We start from the raw sequence: 11,839 nt of genomic DNA on the forward strand, positions 1-11,839 counted from the left end.
AATGGTGATACAATAACACCTTGTTTAATTAGTTCTAAAAGTTTAAAATTAAGTCGTAAATTTCTTACCGAAAAATTAATTATGACATATTGGAGTGTTGACAGTGGTTATAAGTGAAATTGAAGGGTACTCGTTTCTGTCTCTATTATAAGAAAAAAAATTGATTTCACACATTAAAAAATTAGTTAATTTCATTAAACTGGATTAATTCTAAAGTATTTTTTTTCAAAAAAAAATTGTCTTTCAATAAAATTTGATATCAAACATAAAAAAATATTTAAAATCTGAGAAAATAGTGTTCGAACTATGATTATAAAAAAATTACTAGTTAAGATATCCTAATTAATCATACGTTATATATTATTAAAATTTATTTGTCTTATATATCTCAATATCATAAATATGTATAAATAAATATTTAAAATAAACATGTTTTTGAAACACGTTTAATTGTTTTCTTTGTCACTATCCATTGATTTATAATTGATATTATGAGTAGGATTTTATAAAAAGATATAGATACATAGAATCAAATAATTGATGGGTATATATGTATATTGCCAATTTTAATAACAAAGAAGATATTTATGATCGATGAGTTTCTTTTTTTCTTTTTAAAAAAATGAAACTATTTAACTTTCTAAGGAAAAGGACAAGCATGCAAAAACATAGGCAGAGTGTTCTAGAAAAGAAAGAGAAGGGAGGCCCTCAAGATGCCATCTACAGTAATAATTTCACAAACCATAAGAGAGGTGGGTTTTGGTGGAAGTAAATCTAGGCATCCATGTTACGGTTATGTTGCTTTTAAGCGAAACAAGAGAGAGAGAGAGAGGTGTGAAAGGGAAACCAGAAAAGCTTTGGCAAGGGTGTCCCTTTCAAAAGGTGTGGTGGAGAGCATGTAAAGGATCTATCCCTCAAAGGGCATCCCGACAAACACATTGCCCTGAGATAAAACTACTAAAATAACGGTTCTAACTTCTAACTAGCAAGTAAAATTCTAAGGATATAATGGAAGTTGTAACAACTAACAAGGTGTTTTTGATATTATTTTTTAATCAGAATTCAAATTTCATCTTAATAATATGGTAATACAAATTTGGCTTTTTTAAGCCATTGGGGGCAATTTTTTTTCCAAAATTACTGAATCAGTACACATTTTGAATTAATTTGTTATAAATGATAAGTCATAAAATGATGGACTTTGGAAGCAGAAGTTGGATGGATACATACGACTTCTTTTTTTCTTTTGTTTACTTAGTAGAAGTTGTAAGAATTACTATGACTTTAATGTGAAAAGTGATTGCATTCTTTATTACTTATCATTGAATGAAAATTAATTCAAAATGTGTTCTCATTTAATAAATTAGAAAAAAAAAATTACCTACAGTTAGTAAAAAGCCTACAAATTTATATTAAGTATTAATACAATCTTTTGTATGAACATAAAGTATTTCTTTATAAAAAATTAATTACTAATTTCTTGACACATACAAAGATTCATTTAAACGGTTAATATCTCTAAATAAATGTTTTTCAGTACATATAGATCTAGTAATAAAACAGGTTACTTAAAAAACACAATTATTTATTAATCATGTTAATAAATATCAATATAAACTAGGGAAGTAACCATATTACACTCTGCTAGTAAATATTGACATAACTATAAAAGTAAAAGTCTAATTCTAATTGAAAAATAATTTAAAAAATACCTTAGTTAATGTATGTAAATTTTGTTACATGTACATGAATATATAAAAAAAAGGACCCAAATTAAGAGAAAGAGAAGAGTGAATGGGTGAAAGTTGAAAAAGGGGCAAGCATGAAGATTGAGCTAAGTTTGGAGATTGAATGAATTTTGTGTGTGTTGGTTGTATTGTGTATAATGTTGTGTGTAGTGTAGTGTAGTGTGGTAGAAGAACAGCAGCAGAAGAGGGGCAGTGATGCACTCACAGATATTTAACACCTCCATTCCGACCAAACACTGTCACCCTTTACCACTGCCATCATCAAGCCCTCTCCCATAGGGCCAGAATGAATTCCTCTTCCCTATAACTGTTATCTAGTGTCTGCCTATTGTGTTGCTGAGAGATATGAAAAATTTGTTAATTTTTTTGCAAAAAGACACGAGTTGGCCAAGACCAAGAGGGTATTAACCAACGCAACCGTATTGTGTAGTTTCAGTTTGGTTAGTACATTACATAAGTGTATAAAGGGAGCTCAATTAGCAAAAAGGCAAAAAAGTGGTGTGTGGAGAGAGAAATAGAGAGAGAGGGGAAACAGATGGGTTAGGCTGAAAAGGGAGTTGGTATAACATTGTTGGTTTGGTTTAGTTTAGTTTCCTCGGTAGAGAGGGCTCTTTTTTTATTTTGGTGGTGATGGAAGTGGGAAAATTGAATGGCAGGAACTTTTTCAAGAGGCTGAAGCAAGTTTCAGAGTGGTGGCAGTTGCACAAGCAACAAGAAGAGAAGAAGAGTGGAAAGAAACAAAACTGGGAGTGCAAGGAATCAACAATCCATTAGGAATAAGTGCAAAGCTTCATTAAAAGCTGGAAGAGGAAAATCACAACAGGGGTCTGACTCTGGATCCTCACAGGAATCATCATCATCATCATCATCTTCTGCAGCAACAACAACAACCACCTCATCATCCTCATCCTCAAAATCTGATTCTAAATTCAATAAGACATGTAACAGACCAAGAAGGAGAAAACCAAGAAGACCAAGAATCTCATTCTCATCCTCACCAATTCCATATCCAATTCCAACCTCTTCATCATCAACAAGAACAACAACAACAACAATCTTACACAGGTTTAGACACGGAGATCTTAAACCCACTCCAACCACCGAAGAAACGGTCTTGCCTACCGCCTCTTCCGCCGCCACCACCGCCGCCTTCGTCGCTTGCTTCATCCGAACATGCAAGAAAAATGGGAGAGCTACAACACCATCAACAACAGGCAGCAGCAGCAGCAGCACCGTCGAGAGCGGCGATGAGAGGCGTCGGCGGCGGCGAGATTGTGGAGGTGCAAGGCGGCCACATTGTCCGCTCCACCGGACGGAAGGACCGCCACAGCAAAGTCTGCACCGCCAAAGGCCCCAGAGACCGCCGCGTGCGGCTGGCGGCGCACACCGCCATCCAATTCTACGACGTCCAGGACCGCCTGGGCTACGACCGCCCCAGCAAGGCGGTCGACTGGCTCATCAAGAAAGCCAAGGCGGCCATCGACCAGCTCGCGGAGCTCCCGCCATGGAACCCCACTGCCACCTCAATGCAACCACGACAGCTGCCACAAGAAATCGTCCACTGCGAGAACAAATCTCTCGCGATGGACGATTCAATGACCGCTGCCTTCAGTAGCCGCGGCGAAAGCAACGCTTTCGCCTCCCACCAACAAGTGGAGGATAATGAAAATGCTAACAACATTAGCAGCAGCAGCGGCAACAAATACAATACCGGTTCTGGGTTTCTGCCCGCGTCTTTGGACACTGACAACATTGCGGAGACAATCAAGACTTTCTTTCCTGTGGAAGCGACTACGACGTCGTTTCAGAGTTACCCGCCGGCGCCACCGGATTTAGGGCACCAAGATCTGCGGCTCTCGTTGCAGTCCTTTCAGGACCCTATTATGCTTCACCACCAGCCTCATAGCCACCACCAACCGGTTCTCTTTGCCGGAACCGCCGCCGCGGCGCTCGACTTCGACGGCGGTTCCGGCTGGTCAGAGCACCTGCACCAGCACCAGCAACAGAACCACCACTCGGAGGAACAGCGATTGCTCTATGCTGGTGGTAACAGTGGCCACGGCGGTGGGTTTGTGTTCAACACGCCGGCGCCGGTGCAGGTGCCGGCGTTTGGCCAGTTTTTTTCTCAGAGGGGACCCCTTCAGTCCAGTAACACCCCTTCGATTCGTGCTTGGATAGACCCTTCGGTCGATCACCACCACCACCACCATCACTACCTATCACAGTTGATCCACCAAGGATCCGTCGCCGGTGGCGGCGGATTCTCCGGCTTCCGCATTCCTGCACGAATTCAGGGTGAAGAGGAACACGACGGCGTGTCCGACAAGCCGTCCTCTGCTTCCTCTGATTCTCGCCATTGATTTGAAAAACACACATCAAAAACCCCAACTTTGTTCTCCCTCAGGTTCTCTCCCTTGACTCAATTCTAAAATCTCAATAAGGTTCTTTGTTTTTTTCTTACTTAATAATAAATTTCTCTTCTTTTATGGTTACTTTAGGGTTTGTGGGGTTGCGTTGAAGATGGTTCAATTGATGGAGAGAACATGATTTTGGAAGATCATGATGAATGGATTTTCAAGCTACAACGGGAATTCAAGAAAATCTGAGGTGGATATTCAGGTTTTCCAATCCCTCGGTTTGTTATGCTTTTTATGTTCAACTTATGTTTTTCATGCTTAATTTAACTAGGACTAGGAGTATTGTGTTTCTTTTGTTTCTTCTGTATTGGAGTGCTATGTTTCTTTTGTTTCTTCTGTATTGGAGTGCTATGTTTCCCTTTGTTAAGTGATTGTGTCTTCTTTGTACTTCTTCAGTTTCGAGTTTCTTGTAGTGATCTGAAAAACATGCAAATTCAATAAAAGAGCTAGTTTGCTCTAGTTATTGTATATTTCCAAGTTAGTGCAGACCCATATGGAACAGAGTAATCCAAAATAAGCCGACATAGGAATTTTGCATCGTTTGGATGAGAGCAGCAAATGGTTTTGTTGGCTTGGTATGAATGTTGCTGTCATGTTTCAAATGAGAGAAAGAAGATAGTTTTTTATTGGAAGTAATTATATTCTCAGACATTTTTCTCACAACACTTTTTTAGACTTAATTTTTCTTTCTACTTTTCTATCATGTGACTCTACTTATCACTTTTTTCCTTCTCTTCTGATGTGGTACAAAGTGTGCTGAGAAAATTTTTAGGATTATGATTACTGTTTCATTGATTCCTAATCTTTGCATAAGAATGATTGTTGTTTTGTTCCTTTTTTACTACTTTCTAGTGCAACCATCCACCCATCACTAGACTCTAGCTTCCCCTTCCTGCTAAAACAATTGGAAAGAAATCTACAGCTTCATTACACCCATCTCTTTCTTGCTTCGATTTTGGGAGCATTTGACTGAGAAGTCATTGTCCGTGAACAGTAGAAAACTATTGACAAAGGAGAAAGGGTTGTGTGAGAGTTGATTCCTAGCTTGGTTAAAGGGCAAATATCCTAAATTCAGTATGGTTTGATGCTTTTCCTTTCACATGTCATAATTGTAGTTCTTCAGCTAGTTTAGTATGCTATGATAGTGACTGAAAGCTTGATTAGGAATGAAAAAGTTAACTTGACAAAGGAAAACATCCCCAAGTCATCTTTGATGACCCACTCACCTACCTACTTAGTTAATGCAGAAGGTGATTTTAGTTTGAAATGAAAGCTTTAAACTTGTAGAATGGTTTTCTACCATGTAATTTTGAATTACATATGTTACCTTCTAGAAAAATATCAGGTGCTTTTTTGTTTGTTTTTAAGCCTTACAGCTGTAACATGAGGTAACTGTTTTGAGGGGTGGGGGGTATCTCTTGGTGGCAGAAGTCCATCATGACTCATGATTTGGGTAGATAAATCCTAATAGGTAAGAACAAGTGGGAAAAGTAAAAAACAACATCTGCAAGGGGAGCCATGAAAAGGAGAGGGTGATGGATGAGCACAACCAAGCTCAATTATGAAAGAGTTCACACTATGAATACCACCACTGAAGTGTGATACTAATACACCTGTCTGTGGTCCCCTACCTAGTAATCTCAGAACCTCAAAGATTTTTTGTGATGTTCACTTGGGAATGCATTTCTTCAAGCAGATAATGAAAAATAAAATGATAAAAAAAATAAAACACTTGGATAGTTAGTGCTGCTGCTAGTCGGTTGATAAATAAGATTACATGAAAAACAAAACTTCTAATGGGTCATCAATCCATCATACATCATACAACTCAGGTTACTATGTGTGGGAAGGTGGCAAGTATTTAATGAATATGACACCAAAGAGTGTCACCACCCTATTTCTTAAATTAAACTACCAGAAATCATCCAATGATATTCATATAATTAAATGCTAAAGCAGCTTAAGTATGTTACTCTAAATCAGAAATCACAGGTTTTTGACATGAGAATGGATGATAATACTTTTGCTGATTATTTTGGTTTAATATATAGTGGAGGGAGAGGGTTGATGATAGTCACTCAATTATTGCAATTGGGTATTTTTATCTTCTAAGAGAAAGAAAAACTATCCAATCTGAATCGTATATTTACCGTTTAATGATCATAAAATTATCTTTGGCCAACATTTGAATTACTGTTATCCTGAAACAAGGTTTCTAAAAAATAGTTTCGAAAGTGTTCACAACTGTAACGCGACTTTGTGATGTGAACTTAATTTTTTTAAAAAAAACATGGCATTGGGAAGATGCGAAGATCATCCATTACTGCGATATAAAAAAAAAAAAAAAACACATTGAAACCGCAACCACTACTGCGATACAATTTAAAGTCATGCCTTGAATTGCAGAGGATAGTAGTAGACCATTCTCATGTTTCAACCATTAAAAAAGACATGGCATTGGGAAGATGCGAAGATCATCCATGTTTCTAACTGATCATGAAAATACAAAATTACAAGTCTCCTAATTTAATGTACACACATCAGTTATATACTTTCTTCAAGCCAAATATGAAAAAAAAATGTAAAATGAAGGACAAGAAATACGATAAATAAAAAGGATGTGCCATACAAGGGACACGTCAAGTAATTGATTAATCACCATAGCTGACACAGGTGACAGCGTGGTTTATTTAGTGTTGTTCTAAGACAGCTCTGGAATATTGTTGTTTTCTTTTCCGTTTGACAACTCAGGCTTAGACAAGGGCACTTTTCTATTATTATTATTATTATTATTATTATTATTATAATTGTGGTCTTTTTTGTCTACTTTGCTTCTCTGTGGCTGGCCATTGGTTTTCTTTGTCATGGGGCCCTGAAAACGAACCCGAATTTCCCAAGGACGGGCTGCTACCCACCTCTCCTTCCAGCTCCAACCCCAGCTCTCCTTCCCTAGGCTGTAAGTAGCATGGCCCAAGTACTGGCTGCAATTGGGCCTCCACTGCAAACATGATGGGTGAGTTCACATGAGCGGGGTCAAATTTTGACTTTTGAAAATGGAAAATAAAAGAAAGGGTTTGACCCCATGGGAAAGAGAAATAAGAAACGTAAAGAAAGTGTACTATGATTTTTGGAGACGTGTAAGAAAAAAGAGAGGCAAATTCTAGGTTAAGAAACATAAAGAAACCTAAAAAAGTAAGATTTTTATAGAGATGAGGAAAATTGTCCTGCATGAGACTTTCTTTTACGTTTTCTTACAATTTATAGGTTAAAAAACATTAAGAAACCTAAAAAAGTAAAATTTTTATAGAGATGAGCAAAATTATCATGCATGAGACTTTCTTTTACTTTCTCTTGTCATCTTTACAGTAAATATTCTATCCATTTAATTTCTTAATCAATATATTAAGAGTATTGATTAACAAGATAAAAAACGATAAAAGTGTATTTGATGTAAATTTAATGTGGATTAAACTTGCAACATACTTTAGTTTAAATTAAGAATTAAACCTAGATGTAGTTTCTTTGATGCATTCGTTTTTGCTTTTTAATTAGTATGAAAATTTGACCTCGTTGTCTGTGTAATAAAAGGTTTGCGTTAAAGGTTAACATAGGTTACCGAAGTGAAACTCAATATATGATTAGAGAACCGTACTAAATGCTTAAGTCTTAAATAAAAAATAAAACCTAGATATAGTTTCGTTGATCCATTTGTTACTGTTTTCTTATCAGAATTAAAATTTTACTTATGTAATTTGCCTAATAAGTGTTTGCATTAAAAGCCAATATAGATTAAATAAATAATATATTTTCTCAATGCTTTGAGGATGTAAAAGTCTCTTATATTATCATTCAATAACAATCTACTGTATTAAAACTTGTAAGTTTGTTAAGTTTTATAATAATAATGTTAAAGTCATACTAAAGATAATATTTATTAAGTTGATAATGTAAAATATTTTACCTTTGATAATCCATACCTCTTAAACTCAGATTATCTAAGTAAAACTCCACTGATTAAAATACTAAAAGCAGGTAACTAAGTGTATTAAGTTTAGTCATTAAATCAAGACTAGAGACAATTTTGGTTTGTCACTTTATGCATTTGGAGAATCTAAATGTGCAAGTTTTGGACCTGATGAGAGTAGGCATATGCCATAGCTCGCTCTCGTTTAACCGCTGCTTCTTCACGCTGATGTAACCTGGAAAGTATCTCTTCCATTGTTTCAGAGCCTCCACTCCATTCCACCTGACACGTAGATTTATGAACAAAACATGTTTTTCTTTGACACTGAGAATGACATGATTTGAAATATGTTATATTTTAGTGTGATAAATTTTAGTTTAAAAAATGATTTTTTTTTTTAATTTTATATATTTTTCACTTTTTTAAAAATATATATTTTTTTAAATTAACATTTGGGTCTGCAAACCGGTTTGTTTATCCGCCAACTTTTTCTAGCTAAATACGAACCTTAAAAAATAGTCCATTTAATTCATGGACTGGATTTATCTAGTCCATCTAAAATGTTTGCGGACCGGTATATCCACCCATAATTTGAACGTTGGTTGAAAACAAGCCACATTATGAATACGGCAGTAATAATACCTGGAGCTCATGAATCTTGGCCTCAAGTTTTAACTGGTTTTCCAATCTCTTTTGCTTAATCCTGGCTTCTGTTATCATATAGAGTCTGCGAGCTTTAATCTGGTCCTGCATTCTGCTCCAAGTATGTATGTAGTTTAGAGCAGTTACTGTTTGTTCTCTGGCCATGTGATCTTGAATCAAAGCCTCAAATTTCACTGCTCCTCTTAGATGGTGCAATGTTCTTCTTGCCTGCTTAGACAAAGAAGAGAGCTTAATAAGATTTAGTCAAAAAGATCAAATAAGAATACATGAATTTGAAAATCAGATGGGAGAAAAAAAAAAGTGCTCATAAGATGGTGCCAATTGTTGATTCATTGTTTTTCCCACCACAATTGAAAAAAAATAAAAAATTGGAACAGGGTCAGAATAGTACTGTGCAGATTTGATTCATTTCAATAGTCATCATGAGAATGTTTGTTGTACACATTGTACCAACAAAAAAGAATAGAAAACTTTTACCAGAAACAAAGGAATACAGAACTGTCTGATAAGGAATTCAATGTCATTATATTGCTTTTTGGTAAAATAAAAAAAGAAAATTGATTAATTATGAATTTAGCAGCCACATATATCCGATTACATGCAAATTATTCAGTAGTTCAAGGTAATGGAAATAATGATGTAATGGGAGCAAAATGTGGGGAAGGGTTTTGAGACATCAGAGAGAGATATTGTGAATTTTGACTTTTGCTTTGCTTTCCTTAAAAAAATTCTAACCTCTATCTGTTTACTCCCTATTAATGTAATACTAAATACAACATTATATTCAGAAGCTAAAATGAAAAATGTGACAGAAATGTACTAGAAATGCAGAAGATATAAAATTGACTTAGTAATAAAGGGAGAAGGAAGGAAATAAAAAAAAAATGTATCAGAAAGAGTTATTAGGTTTAGTTTAGTAGTTGGGAAGGGATTTAAGAGTTGAAGGGAGAAGGGGGGGAAGAGGTCGTGAGTTTATAAGGTTTGGCTTGGTGGTTGGAAAGGGTGTTTAAGAGTTAAAGGGAGAAGGAGGAGAGAAGCCGCTGGTTCAAATCCTCCCCCTAATTCTCTAACAAAAGCTAACAATTAATATTGACGGATAAAATAAAATAAAAATGTACCAAAAATGCACGAAATGCATTTTGAATCCGAGTAGCAGCAATATCTTCTATCAACCTCGTGGGAACTGTCCTTTCTACCGCCAAACCTTCACTAGGAATGCTAAGTGCCTCTTCAAGAGTGTCTTCTTGTTTCTCCTCGGAGGACTCATTTGATTTTTCAGGGGTAGATTGCACCTACCCAAAAGTGTGGCAGAAGCAATGGATGTGTCAAATAATGGCAAAAGTATAGAATTTAATGAAGAATTATTTTAATTACATTTCACAAAGACTCAGATCTTCCTCAGTGAAGAAACCCTTATAACATCATAGACAAGAAGCAGAAATTGTTTCCAAATTATCATATATATATATATATATATATATATATATATATATTATTTAAACTTTAATTGCAAAGAGACAAAAAATAACCTTTGCTAGTTTCGATTTATCTTCCTTCGGTTTCCTCAATCTAATAATCGCCTTAAACCATTTCTTTGGACTCATAATTTCTTTACCTGCAAAGAACATTCTATCAATTGATTGCAGAATTCATTCATAATTTGGCTTTAATTGATTTAGTCCATCTATTCTCAGTAAAATGCACAGGCTAGTCAAATTTTCCTTGAAGAATATGATAATTTCTCATATTGTTATAGAAATTGGTAAACCTTACTCTGTATCAAACTAAAGGACGTGACTCATAAGGTAGAGTATAGGAATTACTTCATAAAGTGGGAAACAGTAACTTTTACCAATGATTGAGATCATAATAATAGTATACATGCACATGTAAAACAAATTACAAAATGATTAAAATCTAAACTTATAAATAAATTTACCCATTAAAGTATAACATATGTAGCGCCCATATTCAATGACCATCCATATTTTGATCCTTCTAATTAATCAGAGCATCACCAAACAATGATCTACAATAACCACAACCGAATAGAGAGATGCAAAATAATGAAAATGGTAAAGGGAACATACCAGGCACAGAAGCAAAAGCTGACAAAAGAAACAAGTGGGTTGCTTTGAGAGGATAAACGGTGGACAGTTATATAACACGTAGAACATTTAAGACAAACCATAGAGAGTTCATAGCAAAGTGACAAACCAACCACACTGAAGAAGATATTTAATCTATTGGAAGATTAGGAGTCTCCAGAAAGGTAACGGAAGCTAGTCATATATATCAGTTGTGTTTTCTGAAAATGAAATTACAATTATATATACGGAACAAAATTTATTGAGATGCTGGTGAGTTGTGACTATTGAAGTACATACATTTTTTTTTACCATGTTAAAGTAAGAAGTATCTATTAATTTAATTTGTCAATCACTAATCTTTATTAAAAAATTTAATTGACTTTGCTCAAGAGATCTGAACTCGAACCAATGTAATTATTGAAGTGCATACTTTAATATTTAGTTAAATTAAAGCACTCAAAGTATTTAAAATAAATAACTACACCATTTTAAGGTGAAGTAGGATCCAGTCTGTTCGGCCCGAGATACCGTAGTTGGTCTATTCTCAAATCATGTAAATGCTAGTTGGCTGTTTTCATCATCTCTCGTGCTTTAAAGGAGTTGCTAGGTTACTCATATTTATGGACAGCTTTAGTTGTTAAACATTTATGTTTGGTTAGGATTAATGTTTTTACTAAAAATCCTTTAAAAAAATGTTTTACTAAATCAAATTAAACCGATAGCATGAACTGGTCATTTTTTTGGGTTCGAATATGATTTGATTTAATTAGGGTTTAAGTAATTTAACATTTGAATTAAATGAATAACGAGTTAAAAGTCTTGTGAGAAATGTTACCAACATCATCCCTAAGAACTCGTTTGGTGGTCGATCATAATATAATACATTTTAATAACTATCATATTCTATTTAAATTAGTTGTTTGGTCCATTGACTTCCACCCCAATCGTATTTTTTTA

At 35.1% G+C, this 11,839-nt stretch overlaps 2 protein-coding genes across 5 annotated transcripts; one reads left to right on the forward strand and one right to left on the reverse strand.

Moving 5' to 3' along the window:
- The first annotated feature begins 2,901 nt into the window (after positions 1 to 2,901).
- Positions 2,902 to 4,639, forward strand: LOC114416800 (transcription factor TCP3-like). Of its 2 annotated transcripts, XR_003667585.1 has the most exons (3): positions 2,902 to 3,665; positions 3,712 to 4,152; positions 4,247 to 4,639. XR_003667585.1 is itself a non-coding variant. In XM_028381818.1 (2 exons), the coding sequence occupies exon 1, from the start codon at positions 2,933 to 2,935 to the stop codon at positions 4,106 to 4,108; it is 1,176 nt and encodes a 391-aa protein (XP_028237619.1). In that variant the 5' UTR covers positions 2,902 to 2,932; the 3' UTR covers positions 4,109 to 4,152; positions 4,247 to 4,639. The 2 variants fall into 2 exon arrangements, 1 of the variants encoding a protein (XP_028237619.1); XM_028381818.1 differs by having other exon boundaries at positions 2,902 to 4,152.
- A 1,878-nt stretch (positions 4,640 to 6,517) lies between these two features.
- LOC114416801 (protein IQ-DOMAIN 1-like) lies at positions 6,518 to 11,054 on the reverse strand. 3 transcript variants are annotated; one of them, XM_028381821.1, is made up of 6 exons: positions 10,883 to 11,054; positions 10,322 to 10,407; positions 9,911 to 10,084; positions 8,772 to 9,002; positions 8,298 to 8,411; positions 6,518 to 7,163 (listed from the first exon to the last, which is right to left on the reverse strand). In XM_028381821.1, the coding sequence occupies exons 2-6, from the start codon at positions 10,394 to 10,396 to the stop codon at positions 6,867 to 6,869; spliced, it is 891 nt and encodes a 296-aa protein (XP_028237622.1). In that variant the 5' UTR covers positions 10,397 to 10,407; positions 10,883 to 11,054; the 3' UTR covers positions 6,518 to 6,866. The 3 variants fall into 3 exon arrangements, with proteins under 3 accessions (XP_028237622.1, XP_028237620.1, XP_028237621.1); XM_028381819.1 differs by lacking the exon at positions 10,883 to 11,054 and adding an exon at positions 10,732 to 10,826; XM_028381820.1 differs by lacking the exon at positions 10,883 to 11,054 and adding an exon at positions 10,732 to 10,823 and having other exon boundaries at positions 8,772 to 8,999.
- Positions 11,055 to 11,839: the final 785 nt, after the last annotated feature.

This window comes from Glycine soja, chromosome 6 (genome assembly GCF_004193775.1).
Source record: "Glycine soja cultivar W05 chromosome 6, ASM419377v2, whole genome shotgun sequence".
NCBI classification, from domain to species: Eukaryota; Viridiplantae; Streptophyta; class Magnoliopsida; order Fabales; family Fabaceae; genus Glycine; species Glycine soja.

Coding starts and splice junctions, on each gene's coding strand:
- LOC114416800 (XM_028381818.1), top strand. CDS start 2,933: ATGGGAGAGCTACAACACCATCAACAACAGGCAGCAGCAGCAGCAGCA.
- LOC114416801 (XM_028381819.1), bottom strand. CDS start 10,774: ATGGTCATTGAATATGGGCGCTACATATGTTATACTTTAATGG. Junction 10,085..10,321: donor ATAAATCGAAACTAGCAAAG/GTTATTTTTTGT, acceptor ACTTTTGGGTAG/GTGCAATCTACCCCTGAAAA. Junction 7,164..8,297: donor CATATGCCTACTCTCATCAG/GTCCAAAACTTG, acceptor TCATGTTTGCAG/TGGAGGCCCAATTGCAGCCA.